Genomic DNA, 19653 nt, shown 5'->3' with positions numbered 1-19653 from the left:
CCGTGGTTGGCCATATACCACACACCCCTCGTGCCGTATTGCTTAATTATAAAATGTGTGGTTCGTGCCCTGAATGCTGATGAGCTGACAACCATGGTATATCAGAAAGTAGGCCACGGGTATGTCAAAGCCTTTATTTTTACAGCTCTAATAACATTGGTAAGGAGTTTATAATAGCAATAAGGTGCCTTGGGGGTTTGTGGTATATGGCCAATGTACCATGGCTAAGGTCTGTATCCAGGCACTCCGCATTGCATCGTGCAGAGAGACCAGCCCTTGGCCATGGTATTTTGGCTAGAAACCACACCACCTTAGGCCTTATTGCTTAAATATACCACACCAAAATATATAGTGTACTGCTGTTAACTATACGTATTTTTTAAGTGGATGATTTAATCTCCCACTCTCCTAATTAGAAGGAAAATCAAATCAAATGTAATTTTTGTGTAAATAGCCAATTACTGTATTTTGACAGGTTTTAAGTCAAATGAGTTCAAGATTGCACCCTCTCCTTTTTTCTCTTCCAAGTCTAACATGTTGTGTATTCCAAGTTGTATAAATAAAATGCATTGCCAGCATCAAACAAGGCTGATTGAAAAATAATTTTCCTTTGTCGTTCCCTCCTTAAGGTGATCACAGCAGCATAATGTGCACTTTACTTTCACAGACAACCTCGAGGAGAGAAGAGAAAGAAAGAGGGGATGACATTTCAAAGAACTCTGGTACTTCCCGTCTTATTCATTTATATAGTGTATAAAGAGTGATAACTCTACAATATGCCACACCGTGTCAACCATTCAGGAAGTGAAGAAGAAATTTGCAACGCATTAGCTCATAAAGTACATTGCACAGTCTGATGCAATTAAAGCTAATGACTTGGTGGTGACACTCTTTCATAATTGGCTGAAACAGAAAATAATGTGTTTGTGTGCTGCAAAATAAATAACTTACATTTTTTATATTTTACCACTTCCTCTAAGAGTTGTGTGTATCCTAAACAGGAAGATGGTATGAGGAACATTAATAAATAACATTCACAATATGAATACAAGATCAATATATGCATCATGATTCAGATGTTGGAGCAAAGTTAGGAGATCAGGAATTGTCATTCGTATAATGATGACGATCAGTCCGTTTTTTGGACCTTGTCAATGTAGTATACCACATCAATATTCATATGGTCCTTTCTGTGTGTGTGTTTGTTTGTGTGTCTGCACGCAATGTCATGGTCAAAACATATAGATGCAATGGTTGTAAAGATGGGGAGAGGTCTCTTCGTAGTAAAGAGATGCTTCTCTTTTTTTACACCACATTCCACAAAGCAAGTCCTGCAGGCTCTAGTTTTATCTTATCTTGACTATTGTCTTGTCATATGATCAAGTGCCGCAAAGAAATACCAAGTTAAGAAGCAGCTGGCCCAGAACAGAGCCGCAATTCTTGCTCTTCATTGTAGTGAGAGGGCTAATATTACCATGCATGCCAGTCTCTCTTGGCTAAGAGTTGAAATAAGACTGACAATCACTTCTTGTTTTTATAAGAAACATGAATGTGTTGTAAATTCCAAGTTGTTTGCATAGTCAACTTACACACAGCACTGACAAACACACTTACCCCACCAGACATGCCACCAGGGGTCTTTTCACAGTCCCCAGGTCCAGAACAAATGCAAGGAAATGTAAAGTCCGTCTTATTTAGCACAAACCTGATTTCAAAAAACAAATAAAGCACGACACAACACCTCTCCCCCATGTGACCTACTTGTTGTGTATATGTACTGACATGTATACTGTATGTAACTGATAGATGCACACACAAACTACATGTTAATGTGTGAAAATGGAAAGTATGTAAATTGTAAAGTCTTTTGTCCGTAATGTCTTTTTGTTGATGTGTCGGACCTGAGTAAGACTAACTGTCGCCATTGGCGTTGGGTAATGGGTATCCTAATAATTCCATAAATGTAGGGCAGCCCAGTCCCCGAAGTGACTGTTTACACTATACACAAGAATCTTTCTCTATGTTCCTGAACTGCCCTTGAGAGATACACTCTCTCTCTTATAGTCAATTCTTGTAACTCAACTATAGTTTCTTGCATATTGCTAAATCATCTTTATGGAGTAAGATAATTCATTTAATAGGCTCATTTAATTACTTATTATGTGTCGCATGTGAGGAAAATATAATCAACATGTATTACATATTACTACACTACAATAACACATTTGGGTCTCTTATCAATAAAGGGGTCAATGTGTGAAATTAGGGTCAACATTTCAAAATGATTTGATATATATTCAAGTTTGATTTTGCAAATATGGGCACTTTTGGATGTTAAATGTTTTTGAAAATGAAACCTGTTGAAACTGCTTTTTATCTATCATAATATGTTCTTCACTCTGTTTAGAAATAATATCTAATAGTGGCTGAGACCATACTATTTTAGAATATAAAGATTTTTATCGGTTTCCCAAATACCCGATGGGATATGTCATTTTTTTAATTGTATTTTTTATTTCACCTCTATTTAACCAGGTAGGCTAGTTGAGAAGAAGTTCTCATTTACAACGGAGACCTGGCCAAGATAAAGCAAAGCAGTGTGACACAAACAACAGCACAGAGTTACACATGGAATAAACAAATATACAGTCAATAACACAATAGAGAGAAAGTCTATATACAGTGTGTGCAAATGAGGTAAGATAAGGGAGGTAGGCAATAAATAGGCCATAGTGGTGAAAAAAATAAAATTTTGCAATGAAACACTGGAGTGATAGACGTGCAAAAGATGAATGTGCAAGTAGAGCTACTGAGGTGTAGAGGAGCAAAAAATAAAAACAAAAATAAATAACAGTATGGGGATGAGGAACTTGGATGGATAATTTACAGATGGGCTATGTACAAGTGCAGTGATCTGTGGGCTGCTCTGACAGCTGGTGCTTAAAGTTAGTGTGGGAGTTATGGGTCTCCAGCTTCAGTGATTTTGCAATTCGTTCCAGTCATTGGCAGCAGAGAACTGGAAGGAAAGGGGGAATTGACTTTGGGGGTGACCAGTGAAATATACCTGCTGGAGCGCATACTAGTGGGTGGGTGCTGCTAGGATGGCCAGTGAGCTGAGATAAGCGGACTTTACCTAGCAAAGACTTATAGATGACCTGGAGCCAGTGGGTTTGGCGATGAATATGAAGTGAGGGCCAGCCAACAAGAGCAACAAGTCGCAGTGGTGGGTAGTATATAGGGCTTTGGTGACAAAATGGATGGCACTGTGATAGACTGCATCCAATTTGCTGCGTAGAGTGTTTGGAGGCTATTTTGTAAATGACATCGCCGAAGTCAAGGATGGGCAGGATAGTCAGTTTTACGAGGGGATGTTTGGAAGCATGAGTGAAGGATGTGTTGTTTCGAAATAGGAAGCTGATTCTAGATTTAACTGTGGATTGGAGATGCTTAATGTGAGTCTGGAAGGAGAGTTTACAGTCTAACCAAACACCTAGGTATTTATAGTTGTCCACATAATCTAAGTCATAACAGTCCAGAGTAGTGATGCTGGATGGGCGGGCAGGTCCAGGCAGCGATCGGTTGAAGAGCATGCACTTGCTTTTACTTGCATTTAAGAGCAGTTGGAGGCCACGGAAGGAGAGTTGTATGGCATTGAAGCTCATCTGGAGGTTAGTTAACACAGTGTCCAAAGAAGGGCCAGAAGTATACAGAATGGTGTCATCTGCGTAGAGGTGGATTAGAGAATCACCAGCAGCAATAGCGACATCATTGATGTATACAGAGAAAATTGTCGTTCTGAGAATTTAACCGTTTGGCACCCCCATAGAGACTTCCAGAGGTCCGGACAACAGGCCCTCCGATTTGACACTGAACTCTGTCTGAAAAATAGTTGGTGAACCAGGCGAGGCAGTCATTTGTGAAACCAAGGCTGTTGAGTCTGCCGATAAGAATGTGGTGATTGACAGAGTCGAAAGCCTTGGCCAGGTCAATGAATACAGCTGCACAGTATTGTCTCTTATCGATGGCGGTTATGATATTGTTTAGGAGCTTGAACGTGGCTGAGGTGCACCCATGACCAGCTCGGAAACCAGATTGCATAGCGGAGAAAGCATGGTGGGATTCGAAATGGTCGGTGAGCTGTTTGTTAACTTGGCTTTCAAATACCTTAGAAAGGCAGGGTAGGATAGTTTGGGTTTAGAGTGTCTCCCCCTTTGAAGAGGAGGATGACCACGGCAGCTTTCCAATCTTTGGGGATCTCAGACGATACGAAAGAGAGGTTGAACAGGCTAGTATTAGGGGTTGCAACAATTTTGGCTGATAATTTTAGAAAGAGAGGGCCCAGATTGTCTATACCGTCTGATTTGTAGGGGTCCAGATATTGCAGCTCTTTCAGAACATCAGCTATCTGGATTTGGGTGAAGGAGAAATGAGGTAGGCTTGGGCAAGTTGCTGTGGGGGGTGAAGGGGTGTTGATCAGGGTAGGGGTAGCCAGGTGGAAAGCATGGCCAGCCATAGAAAAATGCTTGTTGAAATTCTCAATTATTGTGGATTTATCGGTGGTGACAGTGTTTCCTAGCCTCAGTGCAGTGAACTTTTTGGAATTTGTACTGCAGGATGCAAATTTCTGTTAGAAAAAGCTAGCCTTTGTTTTCCTAACAGCCTGTGTATATGGGTTCCAAACTTCCCTGAAAAGTTGCATATTGCGGGGGCTATTGGATGCTAATGTCGTACGCCACAGGATGTTTTTGTGCTGGTCAAGGGCAGTCAGGTCTGGAGTGAACCACGGGCTATATCTGTTCCTGGTTTGACAGTGATGAGGGGTGATCGTTTGACTGCAGACCCATTACGGACGCAAGTAATGAGGCAGTGATTGCTGAGGTCCTGGTTGAAGACAACAGAGGTGTATTTGAAGGGTAGGTTGGTTAGTATGATATCTATGAGGGTGCCTGAGTTTACAGATTTGGGGTTGTACCTGGTAGGTTCATTGATCATTTGTGTGAGATTGAGGGCATCAAGCTGAGATTGTAGGATTGCCGGGGTGTTAAGCATGTCCCAGTTTAGGCATAACAGCACGAGCTCTGAAGATAGATGGGGGGCAAACAATTCACATATGGTGCCCAGGGCACAGCTGGGGACAGAAGGTGGTCTGTAGCAAGCAGCTTGTTGAGACTTGTTGAGACTTGTTTCTGGAAAGGTGGATTTTTAAAAGTAGAAGCTCACATTGTTTGAGCACAGACCTGGATAGGAAGACAGAACTCTGCAGGCTATCTCTTTAGTAGATTGTATTGGCAGTTCTATCTTGTCAGAAAATGTTATAGTTCTGGATGGAAATATCAGGGTTTTTGGTGGCCTTCCTAAGCCAGGTTTCAGACACAGCTAGGACATCCGGGTTGGCAGAGTGTGATAAAGCAGTGAATAAAACAAACCTCCATGTCTTAAAATGTTCTATTTTAAATTACAGAAATTGTGCTTAAGGTATTTTACGTAACATTTCATCATGTTTTTCTTTTCTATTTGGAAGTTTTCTTAATTATATGTATTCATTATTGTCAAGTCTAAATGTCCATATATGCCTTGATGATACTCAGAAACCACATCAAAATCTTAATATTTTACATTATTTAAAGAATTTTATAAAGAACAAGCATATAATCCATGCTCATGAGTGGTGCAGTGGTCTAAGGCACTGCATCTTAGTGCAAGAGTTGTCACTACAATCCCTGGTTCAAATCCAGGCTGTATCACATCCAGCTGTGATTGGGATTCCCATAGGGTGGCGCACAATTGGCCCAGCGTCGTCTGGGTTTGGCTGGGGTAGGCCGTCATTGTAAATAAGAATTTGCTCTTAACTAACTGGCCTCGTTAAATAAAGGTTAAAAAAACAAGGTTCACATATGGGAAAAATAATTGTGGGAATGACAGAGTGTGGTGGAAATGACATTTCATAAAAAACAGCTGATGAAAAATACAATTAAACATTTTAATGTGACAGTTGTACATGTTTAATTTTATTGAAGATTTAGAACACACAACAAAAACACAAAAAAAGAAAAGTTACATGCCTCAAGGTTTTAAGCATCTTTTTGAACAATTTTGGGTTTAATGCATTAGGCAGAAATACATGTACAAGGTTGGAAACACTGGTTAACACTGGCTGCAGTCTATTGATTTAGACTCATGAGACAGGTGTGTGCTCACTCAAGATTAGGTTTTGCCCTTAATGATCTCTACTGCTTAACGATAGAGCAAATTTCCTCCCAGATTGCGCCATCAAGCATCATATGCCGTTTTGTCACTGGATGAGCCTCAGGGACAAGCCCAAGCATATTCTCTGGTTGGTACCATAAAATGTCCTCTCTCATTGGCCAAAATAATCGGTTGGCTCCCACACAACTCATCATCCTGACTAGAGTGCAGCTCCTGCATCAACATCTTGTATAATACCACGGTAATGGTCTTCATCATATTTCACAACACACCACTTTCCAATAAATCCCTCATGTACTGTATGTCTGTAATGGGCTGTAATGCGCTAGGAGATGGCTGTGGTGCTGTGCAGGTTGAAGTGGAAGGTTGTGCTTTGCCTCTGTTTGTTGAATTATCATGGTCTGTGTGACAAAACAATCGCATACAGTTGCAAGAAAAAGTATGTGAACCCTTTGGAATTACCTGGATTTCTGCATAAATTGGTCGTACCATTTTTCTGATCTTCATCTAGGTCACAACAATAGACAAACACAGTCTGCTTAAACTAATAACACACAAACAATTACAAGTTTTCATGTCTTTCCTGAACACACCGTGTAAACATTCACAGTGCAGGGTGGAAAACATATGTGAACCCTTGGATTTAATAACTGGTTGACCCTCCTTTGGCAGCAATAACCTCAACCAAATGTTTTCTTTAGTTGGGGATCAGACCTGCACAACTGACAGGAGGAATTTTGGAACATTCCTCTTTACAAAACTGTTTCAGTTCAGCAATATTCTTGGGATGTCTGGTGTGTTGTTGATTTACTTCTGTTTTGGGTCGTTGTCCTGTTGCATCGCCCAACTTCTGTTGAGCTTCAATTGACGGACAGAAAACCTAACATTCTACTGCAAAATGTCTTGGAAACTTGGGAATCCATTCTTCGGTCGATGATAGCAAGCTGTCCAGGCCCTGAGGGAGCAAAGCAGCCCCAAACCATGATGCTCCCTCCACCATACTTTCAAGCTGGGATGAGGTTTTGATGCTGGTGTGCTGAGCCTTTTTTTCTCCACACATAGTGTTGTGTGTTCCTTCCAAACAACTCAATTGTAGTTTCATCAGTCCACAGAATATTTTGCCAGTAGTCCAGTATTCCATGTGCACTTTTGCAAACTTCAGATGTGCAGTAATGTTCTTCAGTGGTGTCCTGTTGCATCGCCCAACTTCTGTTGAGCTTCAATTGGCGGACAGAAAACCTAACATTCTACTGCAAAATGTCTTGGAAACTTGGGAATCCATTCTTCGGTCGATGATAGCAAGCTGTCCAGGCCCTGAGGGAGCAAAGCAGCCCCAAACCATGATGCTCCCTCCACCATACTTTCAAGCTGGGATGAGGTTTTGATGCTGGTGTGCTGAGCCTTTTTTCTCCACATAGTGTTGTGTGTTCCTTCCAAACAACTCAATTGTAGTTTCATCAGTCCACAGAATATTTTGCCAGTAGTCCAGTATTCCACGTGCACTTTTGCAAACTTCAGATGTGCAGTAATGTTCTTCAGTGGTGTCCTGTTGCATCGCCCAACTTCTGTTGAGCTTCAATTGGCGGACAGAAAACCTAACATTCTACTGCAAAATGTCTTGGAAACTTGGGAATCCATTCTTCGGTCGATGATAGCAAGCTGTCCAGGCCCTGAGGGAGCAAAGCAGCCCCAAACCATGATGCTCCCTCCACCATACTTTCAAGCTGGGATGAGGTTTTGATGCTGGTGTGCTGAGCCTTTTTTTCTCCACACATAGTGTTGTGTGTTCCTTCCAAACAACTCAATTGTAGTTTCATCAGTCCACAGAATATTTTGCCAGTAGTCCAGTATTCCACGTGCACTTTTGCAAACTTCAGATGTGCAGTAATGTTCTTCAGTGGTGTCCTCCCATGAACACAAATCTTGTTTCGTGTTTTACACATAGTAGACTCGTCAACAGAGATGTGAGCATGTTCTAGAGATTTCTGTCTTTAGCTGACACTCTAGAACTCTTCTTAACCTAAGAGCATTCTGCGCTGTGCTCTTGCAGTCATCAGGACGGCCATTCCTAGGGAGAGTAGCAACAGTGCTGAACGTTCTCCATTTATAGACACTTTGTGATAGCGTGGACTGATGAACATCAAGGCTTTTAGAGATATATTTGTAACACATTCCAGCTTTATGCAACTCAACAATTCTTAATCTTAGGTCTTCTGAGATCTCTTTTGTTTGAGGCATGGTTCACATCAGGCAATGCTTCTTGTGAATAGCAAACTCAAATTTTTTGAGAGTTTTTTATAGGGCAAGGCAGCTCTAACCAACATCTCCAATCTCGTCTCATTGATTGGACTCAAAGTTAGCTGACTCCTGACTCCAATGAGCTTTTGGAGAAGTCATTAGCTTACGGGTTCACATACTTTTTCCAACCTACACTATGAATGTTTAAATGATGTATTCAATAGAGACAAGAAAAATACAATAATCGGTGCTTAAACTAATAATTAGTTTAAGCACCGACAGAGATGGCCGCCTCGCAGTATTTTTTATTTTTTTAATGTATTATTTCTCACATTGTTACCCTAGGAAATCTTAAGTTTCAATACATACAACCGGGAGGAACTATTGGATATAAGAGCAACGTCAACAAACATTACGATCAGGAATACGACTTTCCCAAAGCGGATCTGTAACGTCTGTCGTCAGGAGAAAGAGAGGACCAAGGTGCAGCGTGGTAAGTATTCATTGTAATTTAATAAAGAATGAATACTAAAACAAAAACAATACACAACAAAAAAACAGTCCTGAACGGTGCAACAAAACACAGAACAGAAAATAACTTCCCACAACCCATATTGGGAAAACAGGCTGCCTAAGTATGATTCTCAATCAGGGACAACAACAGCTGCCTCTGATTGAGAACCATACTGGGCTGAACTCAAAAACCAACATAGAAAAACAAACATAGACTGCCCACCCAACTCACGCCCTGACTATACTAAAACAAAGAGATAATGACAGAACTAAGGTCAGAACGTGACAGTACCTCCCCCCCACCCCAAAGGTGCGGACTCCGTCCGCAAAACCTGAACCTATAGGGGAGGGTCTGGGTGGGTGTCTGTCCGCGGTGGCGCCCATGCTCAGGTCTGTGCAAGGCTGGTCCGACCAATCTGATTCCAAGCTTCAAGAATGCTTCGATCACGTGGACTGGGAAATGTTCCACATAGCATCATACAACAACATTGATGAATACGCTGATTCGGTGAGTGAGTTTATTAGCAGGTGCATCGGTGATGTTGTAGCCACAGCAACTATTAAAACTTTTCCCAACCAGAAACCGTGGATTGATATGCAAAACTGAAAGCGCGAACCACAGCTTTTAATCAGAGAATGGCGACCGGTAACATGACCGATTACAAACAGTGTGGCTATTCCATTCGCAAGGCAATCAAACAAGCTAAGCGTCCGTATAGAGACAAAGTACAGTCGCAATTAAATGGCTCAAACACGAGAGGTATGTGGCAGGGTCTACAGTCAATCACGGACTACAAAAAGAAAACCAGCTCTGTCGAGGACCACGATGTCCTGCTCCCAGACAAACTAAACAACTTCTTTGCTCGCTTTGATGTCAATACAGTGCCAACGACACTGCCTGCTACCAAAACCTGCGGGCTCTCCTTCACTGCAGCTAACATGAGTAAAGCATTTAAACATGTTAACCCTGGCAAGGCCGCCGGACCAGACGGCATCCCTATCCGCGTCATCAGAGCATGCCCAGTCCAACTGGCTGGTGTGTTTACGAACATATTCAATCAATCCCTATCCCAGTCTGCTGTTCCAACATAATTCAAGAGGGCCTGAGCTAACTGAGGTAAATGACAATCGCGCCCCGTAGCACTCACCTCCGTCATCATGAAGTGCGTTGAGAGACTAGTCAAGGATCATATCACCTCCATCCTACCTGACACCCTAGACCCACTCCAATTTGCTTACCGCCCCAATAGGTCGACAGATGACGCAATCAAACTCACACTGCACACTGCCCTAACCCACCTGGACAAGAGGAATTCCTAAAAAAATAAAAATGCTGTTCATCGACAACAGCTCAGCATTTAACACCATATTACCCTCCAAGCTCGTCATCAAGCTCGAGACCCTGGGTCTCGACCCCGCCCTGTGCAACTGGGTCCTGGACTTCCTGACGTGCCACCCCCAGGTGGTGAGGGTAGGAAACAGCATCTCCACCTCGCTGATCCCCAACAGTGGGGCCCCACAAGGGTGCATTCTCAGCCTTCTCCTGTACTCCCTGTTCACCCATGACTGCGTGGCAATGCATGCCTCCAACTCAATCATCAAGTTTGCAGACGTCATTACAGTGGTAGGCTTGATTACCAACAACGACAAGACGGTCTACAGGGAGTAGGTGAGGGCCCTCGGAGTGTGGTGTCAGGAAAATAACCTCACACTCAACGTAAACAAAACAAAGGAGATGATCGTGGACTTCAGGAAACAGCAGAGGGAGCAACCCCCTATCCACATCGACGGGACAGTGGATTGGAGAAGGTCGAAAGTTTTATGTTCCTCGGCGTACACATCACGGACCACCTGAAATGGTCCACCCACACAGACAGCGTGGTGAAGAAGGTGCAGCACTGCCTCTTCAACCTTAGGAGGCTGAAGAAATTTGGCTTGTCACCAAAAACACTCACAAACCTTTACAGATGCATAATCGAGAGCATCCTGTCGGGCTGTATTACCACCTGGTATGGCAACTGCTCCGCTCACAACCGTAAGGCTCTCCAGAGGGTAGTGATGTCTGCACAACGCATCACCGGGGGAAAACTACCTGCTCTCCAGGACACCTACATCACCCCATGTCACAGGAAGGCCAAAATTATCATCAAGGAAAACAACCACCCGAGCCACTGCCTGTTCACCCCGCTATCATCCAGAAGGCGAGGTCAGCACAGGTACATCAAAGCTGGGACCGAGAGACTGAAAAACAGCTTTTATCTCAAGGCCATCAGACTGTTTAACAGCCATCACTAACATTGAGTGTCTGCTGCCAACATACTGACTCAATCTTTAGCCACTTTAATCATTTAAAATGGGATTTAATAAATGTATCACTAGTCACTTTAAACAATGCCACTTTATATAATGTTTACATACCCCACACTACTCATCTCAAATGTATATACTGTACTCAATACCATCTACTGCATCTTGCCTATGCCGTTCGGCCATCGCTCATTCATATATATTTTTATGTACATATTCTTATTCATTCCTTTACACTTGTGTGTATAAGGTAGTTGTTGTGAAATTGTTAGATTATTTGTTAGATATTACTGCATGGTCGGAACTAGAAGCACAAGCATTTCACTACACTCGCATTAAAATCTGCCAACCATGTGTATGTGACAAATACAATTTGATTTGATTTGTCTATTGTTGTGACTTAGATGACGATTAGATCAAATTTGATGACCAATTTATGCTGAAATCCAGGTAATTCCAAAGGGTTCACATACTTTTTCTTGCCACTCTAGATCTGGAGTAATTTTAGCGGAAGTAGGTCATTATTCAGTAGCTTTAAATGTGGTGGTTTATTCATTGACAGGTATGACTTCATAACAACTCTTTTCTGGATAGTTGCTTTATTTTCTATTTCCTCCTTTTTTCCCCTTTTTTTCTCCCTGGGAAAGTTGTGAGATGCGTTTCATTTAACCACTTTCTGTTCTCTTAAGGTATTTTTCTTTTTGTTTCTTAAGATACTCCTTGTATCTTATAGGATCTTGCTTGATTTTGTTTATATACCGTATGTCCTTGTCCTGTCCTTGGTTGATTTAGGGGCATCTTATAGAAAAATGTAAAATAAATAATTAAAGTCAGCAATAACCATAGTACGTCACATAAATAGACATCTAAATCCCTCAATCATCCTAAAACAATACAAAATGTAATGGTCTTTTTAGCAAATAAGTGTTCAATTTCAAATGAACCATTATCCTTTATGTAATTTTTGCATCTTTTCATGTCTTAAGGTGAGTAAAAATGTATGAACTAATACATTCTGTCCTAACCATCAGAGTTCAATATGTGTATTTGGTCATAAATAGCAGGATTTATAGCATGCTAACTACAGTTGAAAAGCTAGCATACAATGTGTCCTAAATACACATAATTAAAAGATCATTTAAAAAGAAATCTAACATAATTTGATGAAATTATAGCCTCTTTGGTAATGATGTACCATAAAAAATATTATCTTCTGAAGTTATATAAACTTTTTTTCCCCAATAATTTCCCAGCATCAAAATTGTAATCTCCCTCCATGACATCCATGTGCCCCACTGTCACTATTCATATCCATGGTAACCAAGCACACAAACTATTGAAAAAACATTATTATCATGTAATTTGCTCGTCGTGGTGGTAATGACACAATACTTAGAGACGACTGTACTTTGTGTAACAAAAAGTAATGTATGTAGTTTCTATGTATTTGACTCTTTTTAAATAGGTGCATTAAATATTTTCTAATTATCAACACTATTGGAAGTGTAATAAATAGCTGCAGAATGTCCAAAGTCTGGGTGTGAGACTTGACAAAAACAGTGCAAAACAGTGAAATCAGATATGAAATACGTTAGAAGTTAAAATGTTAAGGTTATTTTAGTCTTTATTTAACGTATATGAATAAAAATGAATCTAAATTAAAATTTTATCTTAAAAATCTAACCCCGAGACACAAAAAAGACTGTTTGCAAAATCACTCTTAATTATGATTTTCTTGCAGCTTCACTTGCAGTTACAGGAATAAGAGTCTAGATACACACGAGACCGTAACTCCTATCAACAACAAAACATCTACATGTCATTCAAAACATCACATGAAACATGGACACTGCATGTTTCTTTGTCATGCCTCGCAGCCAGGTCTGTTTGTGCTTTAGTCAACTTCTCTATCATTTATAGCCATGCTAAACATTCCAAAAGAATGAAAAAGATAAACACTATTTCTATTTTATTAAAGTTGATAAAGTAATTTAATACATTAATATAATATAATACAATTGGTTCTATAAAAAAAATAATTGTCAATAATAATAAACAATAATGAAATCATTATAATCAGTAAATTCTTCAAGGAGTGTGTGTGCGTGGGTGTGGAAACCAGACTTCACATTCTTGCCTCCTCTGTCCTTCTTTACTCCACTCCTTGCCTTGAAAGTGCATTGGAGTATGAGGAGGGGAATCTTCCCTCCTCTGCCCCAATGTGCTTTGAGAGGGAGGTGAGGAATGGAGGAAACAAGGGTAGAATCTCAATTGCATTTCCTTCATTCCTAACTTCCTCAAAACCTATTGGATAAGAACGTGAGAAGGGAGGGACCTCTGACCTTCTCATCCAATGGGTTTCGTGAAGGAGACAAGGAGAGAGGATGCAACTAATCAAGGAAATGTAATTGAGATTCTCCAAGGGCAGAGGAAGCTAGTATTTGACAGCTATTAACATTTTTTTGACAGTGCCAGACTGACTGACTGAGCTACCATAATACCCATGGCCTGTCCAGAAACAACCCCTAGCCCCTACTGCCCAGAGTCTAGACACTTCTGGAAATCTGAGAGGGATTGATGGGTGGTGACATGGTGAGCGCTCCACCTTAACCTCTGATAGGCTTGATGGAATTTTGGTGGTATTGCTTACGCCTGTCCAATTCTCTCAGATCTCCACAAGTGTCTAGGGGTTGTTTCTAGACAGGACCCCACAACCCTTCAAGTGTGTGGTGGACCTACAGCATGACACTCGAGGCAGTGGTTGGATGTTTAATTCCATTGCTATACACACATATATTTGCACAGATGTAAGCTGGACACAGCCACAGCGAAATAGATACTGTTGTTTTGGCTGTATAGCATAATTTAATAAGATTACCAATGGTTTTCTAGGTAGCTAGGATATATTAGTCAGCTAAGCATTTAGAGTAATAACAGATGATTAAGTCAATACACACTAAATAGTATGCAGAAATCTTACCTTATCTTGCCACTATGGCACGGTATGGGCAGAAATGAATCAATTAATGAATAGATAATAGATTAATAGAATGGCGTTAGAATGGTAATGACCAACTTTGAAAGGACAGGAAGTGTTGGCTGTGCACTTGACCAGGCATTCCACATTTACCCATACCCACATTTGAACATTGAAATATTAAGTTGTTTTTTGGCTTTATATGCAAAAACTTGGAAAATAAACGATCAAAACGTACACAGACTGTAATTTTACCTTAAGAATCTTGATTTAATGTTGTCCATAAAGTATCCTAATTATATTAACAACGGTAACAACATACACACCAAAATGTTCTGTCAGTCCTGGAGATCAGTACTGGAGATTAATTCCTGCACTTTGGCTGTTAAATCGTTTGCAGTATCACACAAGGTCTTTATCACTCGACTGTCATTCATAAAATTCTTTACTGAATCAGCTTATGTTGTGCGATAATATCCCCACATACTGTAACTAAACAGCTATCAAACACGCATAAAGAACTATTATGCGTAATTATTGAAGAACCCTGTTAATGACAGTATCAATTTTTGTTTTATTAATCATATGAAAATTAATCTTTCTTTTGAAAGTATTGGATTTTGCAATTACATACATTATTTTGGTTATGTGTGCCCATGAAAACTGTTTTCACACTGTAACATAGGGAGATATGAAACGTTAAGAGTTTACAGTACACTTCCGAGATCTCCATACAAAAAATCTAATCAAATAAAATTTTATTTGTCACATACACATGGTTAACAGATGTTAATGCGAGCGTAGCGAAATGCTTGTGCTTCTAGTTCCAACCATGCAGTAATATCTAACAAATAATCTAACAATTTCACAACAACTACCTTATACACACAAGTGTAAAGGAATGAATAAGAATATGTACATATAAATAAATGGATGAGCGATGGCTGAACGGCATAGGCAAGAAGCAGTAGATGGTATAGAGTACAGTATATACATATGAGATGAGTAATGTAGGGTATGTAAACATTATATAAAGTGGCATTGTTTAAAGTGGCTAGTGATACATTCATTACATCAATTTTTCCATTATTAAAGTGGCTGGGGTTGAGTCAGTATGTTGGCAGCAGCCACTCAATGTTAGTGATGGCTGTTGAACAGTCTGATGGCCTTGAGATAGAAGCTGTTTTTCAGTCTCTCGGTCCCTGCTTTGATGCACCTGTACTGACCTCGCCTTCTGGATCATAGTGGGGTGAACAGGCAGTGGCTCAGGTGGTTGTTGTCCTTGATGATCTTTTTGGCCTTCCTGTGACATCGGGTGGTGTAGGTGTCCTGGAGGGCAGGTAGATTGCCACCGGTGATTTGTTGTGCAGACCTCACTACCCTCTGGAGAGCCTTATGGTTATGGGCAGAGCAGTTGCCGTACCAGGCGGTGATACAGCCCGACAGGATGCTCTCGATTGTGCATCTGTAAAAGTTTGTGAGTGTTTTTGGTGACAAGTCGAATTTCTTCAGCCTCCTGAGGTTGAAAAGGCACTGCTGTGCCTTCTTCACCACGCTGTCTGTGTGGGTGGACCAATTCAGTTTGTCGTTGACGTGTACGCAGAGGAACTTAAAATCTTCCACCCTCTCCACTACTGTCCTGTCGATGTGGATAGGGGGTGCTCCCTGTGCTATTTCCTGAAGTCCGAGATCATCTCCTTTGTTTTGTTTACGTTGAGTGTGAGGTTATTTTCCTGACACCACACTCCGTGAGTCCTCACCTCCCCCCTGTAGGCCATCTCATTGTTGTTGGTAATCAAGCCTACCACTGTAGTGTCGTCTGCAAACTTGGTGATCGAGTTGGAGGCGTGCATGGCCACGCAGTCATGGGTGATCCTGGAGTACAGGAGAGGGCTGAGAACGCATCCTTGTGAGGCCCCAATGTTGAGGATCAGTGGGGTGGAGATGTCGTTACCTACCCTCACCACCTGGGGGCGGCCCGTCAGGAAGTCCAGGACCCAGATGCACAGGACAGGGTCGAGCCTCAGGATATGTGGTTTCCCGTTTACATAGAGTCAAATGAAGTTCGTTCATGGCCTTCGATGTATCTGCTTGGGTTGGAATATACACGACTGTGATTATGATCGAAGAAAATTGTCTTGGTAGATAATGAGGTCGGCATTTGATTGTGAGGAAGTCCGGCGAACAAAAGGACTTGAGTTCCTGCATGTTATGATCACACCACGTCTCGTTAATCATAAGGCATACACCCCCACCCTTCTTCTTAACAGAATGATGCTTGTTTCTGTCGGCGCGATGTGTGAAGAAACCAGGTGGCTGTACCGACTCCGATAGCGTGTCTCGAGTGAGCCATGTTTCCGTGAAACAAAGAACGTTACAGTCTCTGATGTCTCTCTGGAAGGCAACCCTTTCGTCTACCTTGTTGTCAAGAGACTGGACATTGGCGAGTAGTATGCTTGGGAGCGGTGGGCGATGTGCCCGTCTACGGAGCCTGACCAGAAGACCGCTCCGTCTGCCCCTTATGCGGCACCGTTGTTTTGGGTCGCCGTCTGGGATCCGATCCATTGTCCTGAGTGATGGGCCAAACAGAGGATCCGCTTCGGGAAAGTCGTATTCCTGGTCGTAATGTTGGTGAGTTGACGTTGCTCTTTTATCCAATAATTCCTCCCGACTGTATGTAATAAAACCTAAGATTTTCTGGGGTAACAATGTAAGATATAACACATAAAACAACAAAATACTGCATCGGATCGCGAAGCAAGGCGGCCATCTCTGTCGGCACCGAATGTTACAAGAAAAGAGTCCGACAGCAATATCCAGGAATTTCACAGGACCAAGGTCAATGTGTAATTTACAGTTGAACCCGGACGTTTACATACACCTTAGCCAAATACATTCAAACTCAGTTTTTCACAACTCTTGACATTTAATCCTTGGAAAAAAATCCCTGTTTTAGGTCAGTTATGATCACCATTTTATTTTAAGAATGTGAAATGTCGGAATAATAGTAGAGAGAATAATTTATTTAAGCTTTTATTTCTTTCATCACATTCCCAGTGGGTCAGAAGTTAACTCCATTAGTATTTGGTAGCATTGCCTCTACATTGTTTAGCTTGGATCAAACGTTTTGGGAAGCCTTCCATAAGCTTCCCACAATAAGTTGGATGAATTTTGGCCCATTCCTCCTGACAGAGCTGGGGTAACCGAGTCAGGTTTGTAGGCCTCTTTGCTCACACACAGTTTTTAAGTTCTGCCCACAAATATTCTATAGGCTTGAAGTCAGGGCTTTGTGATGGCCACTCCGATACCTTAACTTGGTTGTCCTTTAGCTATTTTGCCACAACTTTGGAAGTATGTTTGGGGTCATTGTCCATTTGGAAGACCCATTTGCGACCAAGCTTTAACTTCCTGACTGATTTCTTGAGATGGATAGGGGCCAGTATTCGGAAGTTTGGATGAATGAGGTGCCCAATGTAAACTGCCTGTTACTCAGGCCTAGAAGCTAGGATATACCCATTGGGATTATTGGATAGAAAACACTCCACAGTTTCCAAAACTGTTGAAATAATGTCTGTGAGTATAACAGAACTGATATAGCAGGCGAAAACCTGAGGCGAATCCATCCGGGATTTTTTTGGGGGGACTCACCACTCATTATAATGGCTGTCTATGGAATATAAAAGGAATACCTCCCAGATTGCAGTTCCTAGGGCTTCAAGTAGATGTCAACAGTCTTTAAAAAGAGTTTCAGGCTTGTTTTTTGAAAAATTAGCTAGAATTTGTAGTTTTTCTAAGTGGCTCCCATTTTGGCTATAGTGTTTGTAGCGTGCTCCAGTAAGAGCGCGCACTTCGTTATTAATCTCCGGTAATGAACATACTATTCTCCGTCTTAAATTGTATAATTTATTTACATATTAGGGTACCTGAGGATTGATTAGAAATATTGTTTGGGATTCATTTTCTATGCATTTTGAATGAGGGAAACCGGTGGATTTACTGAAGCTTGAGATGTTGCTTCAATATATTCACATAATTTTCCTGCCTCATTCTACCATCTATTTTGTGAAGTGCACCAGTTCGTCCTGCAGCAAAGCGCTGCCACAACATGATGCTGGAGGTTGCACGTCTCAAATTTGTGAAGACTCCAAGCATGAGAATGGGTTTAAACATACTGTAGGTTTTGATTCAACTCATGAATTACATTGAATGTATCTATGTTCCCCCTTTATACTGTATCTTAATGTACTCACAATAAAAAAGGCAAATTATTATTAATGACTTTGTAATAGCTCCAAACAGAGAAAAATAAATGATCACTGGTACCCTAGTTAATTAGAAAGACCCATGGGACTGTTTGAGCATACATTTGTGCATTTGTGTGTGTGTGTGTGTGTGTGTGTGTGTGTGTGTGTGTGTGTGTGTGTGTGTGTGTGTGTGTGTGTGTGTGTGTGTGTGTGTGTGTGTGTGTGTGTGTACTGTGGTTGGTGGTTAGGTCAACATAAAAGTGTACTCTGGAAGCACATAAACGCTAATAAAAAGACATCAAGGTACATTAGAAACATGCTTTTTTCCCATTAGCATTGGGACATCAGAGAACTTATGGTCCTTCTCAGCAAATCAGCCTAAATCAATGCAAAGGTGCCCTGATGGTCTAAGGCATGGCACAGAGCACAGTGTTTGTTATTCACAAAGTGCTTGGCATTTATTGATGTTAAAGCCCATTTGGAAGACCATTTACGCAATGTCAGGTCAACAAAGAAACAGGTAAAAAAACAGCTTTGGCTTCCGAAGTGCTGTGAATGCAATAATTAATAATTATTTGGTCAATAATGTATAAAACCCCTCAGATAGAAACAAAGTGGCATGGTGTGAGAGCTTTTATACTGTTTACGAGTCTAAATATGGAAGAAGTTAGAGTGAAAGTGTTATTGGTTTTAATCTATGTCTATCCGTACATTGGCATCTAATGCAACTGCGATGGAGCAAACTGAATAAATGTGATGCATAAATATAATAATGCACTATTGATCTCACCTCATTGGCATAAACCCAATGGCTGTCCTTGGATGCCAGGTTGGTTTCCACAGCCTGCATAGAGATAGAAAGAGGGGGGAAGGAGAGAAGAAGGAAATTAGTATAAAGAAAATAGAGATTTAATGCATTTCCCAAAATAATCCTATAACAACATAAGAGTAGGGAGTCCAAACTCAAGTACACAGGCTTGAATAGGCCACCATAGCCGTGGGAAGTAGGGGTGCTGAGGGTTCTGCAGTACCCCTTGAAAAATCTGAATTGCTATGTGGTTCATCATGGTTACTCATAATAAGTAAGTGCTCCTGTCACGTCCTGACCTTAGTTCCTTTTTATGTCTCTATTTTGGCTTGGTCAGGGCATGAGTTGGGGTGGGCATT

General features: G+C 41.2%; 1 protein-coding gene across 1 annotated transcript in view; it reads right to left on the bottom strand.

Annotated features, from left to right (window-relative positions):
• The window catches only part of LOC112254905 (glutamate receptor ionotropic, delta-1), a 453280-nt gene that overhangs the window by 121138 nt on the left and 312489 nt on the right, over positions 1 to 19653 (bottom strand). Inside the window, exon 5 of the mRNA XM_024427867.1 lies at positions 19277 to 19330. Within this exon, the coding sequence (XP_024283635.1) occupies positions 19277 to 19330 (54 nt within the window). The remainder of the gene's footprint in view (positions 1 to 19276; positions 19331 to 19653) is intronic.

This window comes from Oncorhynchus tshawytscha, linkage group LG01 (genome assembly GCF_018296145.1).
Source record: "Oncorhynchus tshawytscha isolate Ot180627B linkage group LG01, Otsh_v2.0, whole genome shotgun sequence".
NCBI lineage: Eukaryota > Metazoa > Chordata > Actinopteri > Salmoniformes > Salmonidae > Oncorhynchus > Oncorhynchus tshawytscha.
The sequence above is the reverse complement of the archived record's forward strand: the minus strand, read 5'-3'. Positions and strand labels throughout refer to the sequence as shown.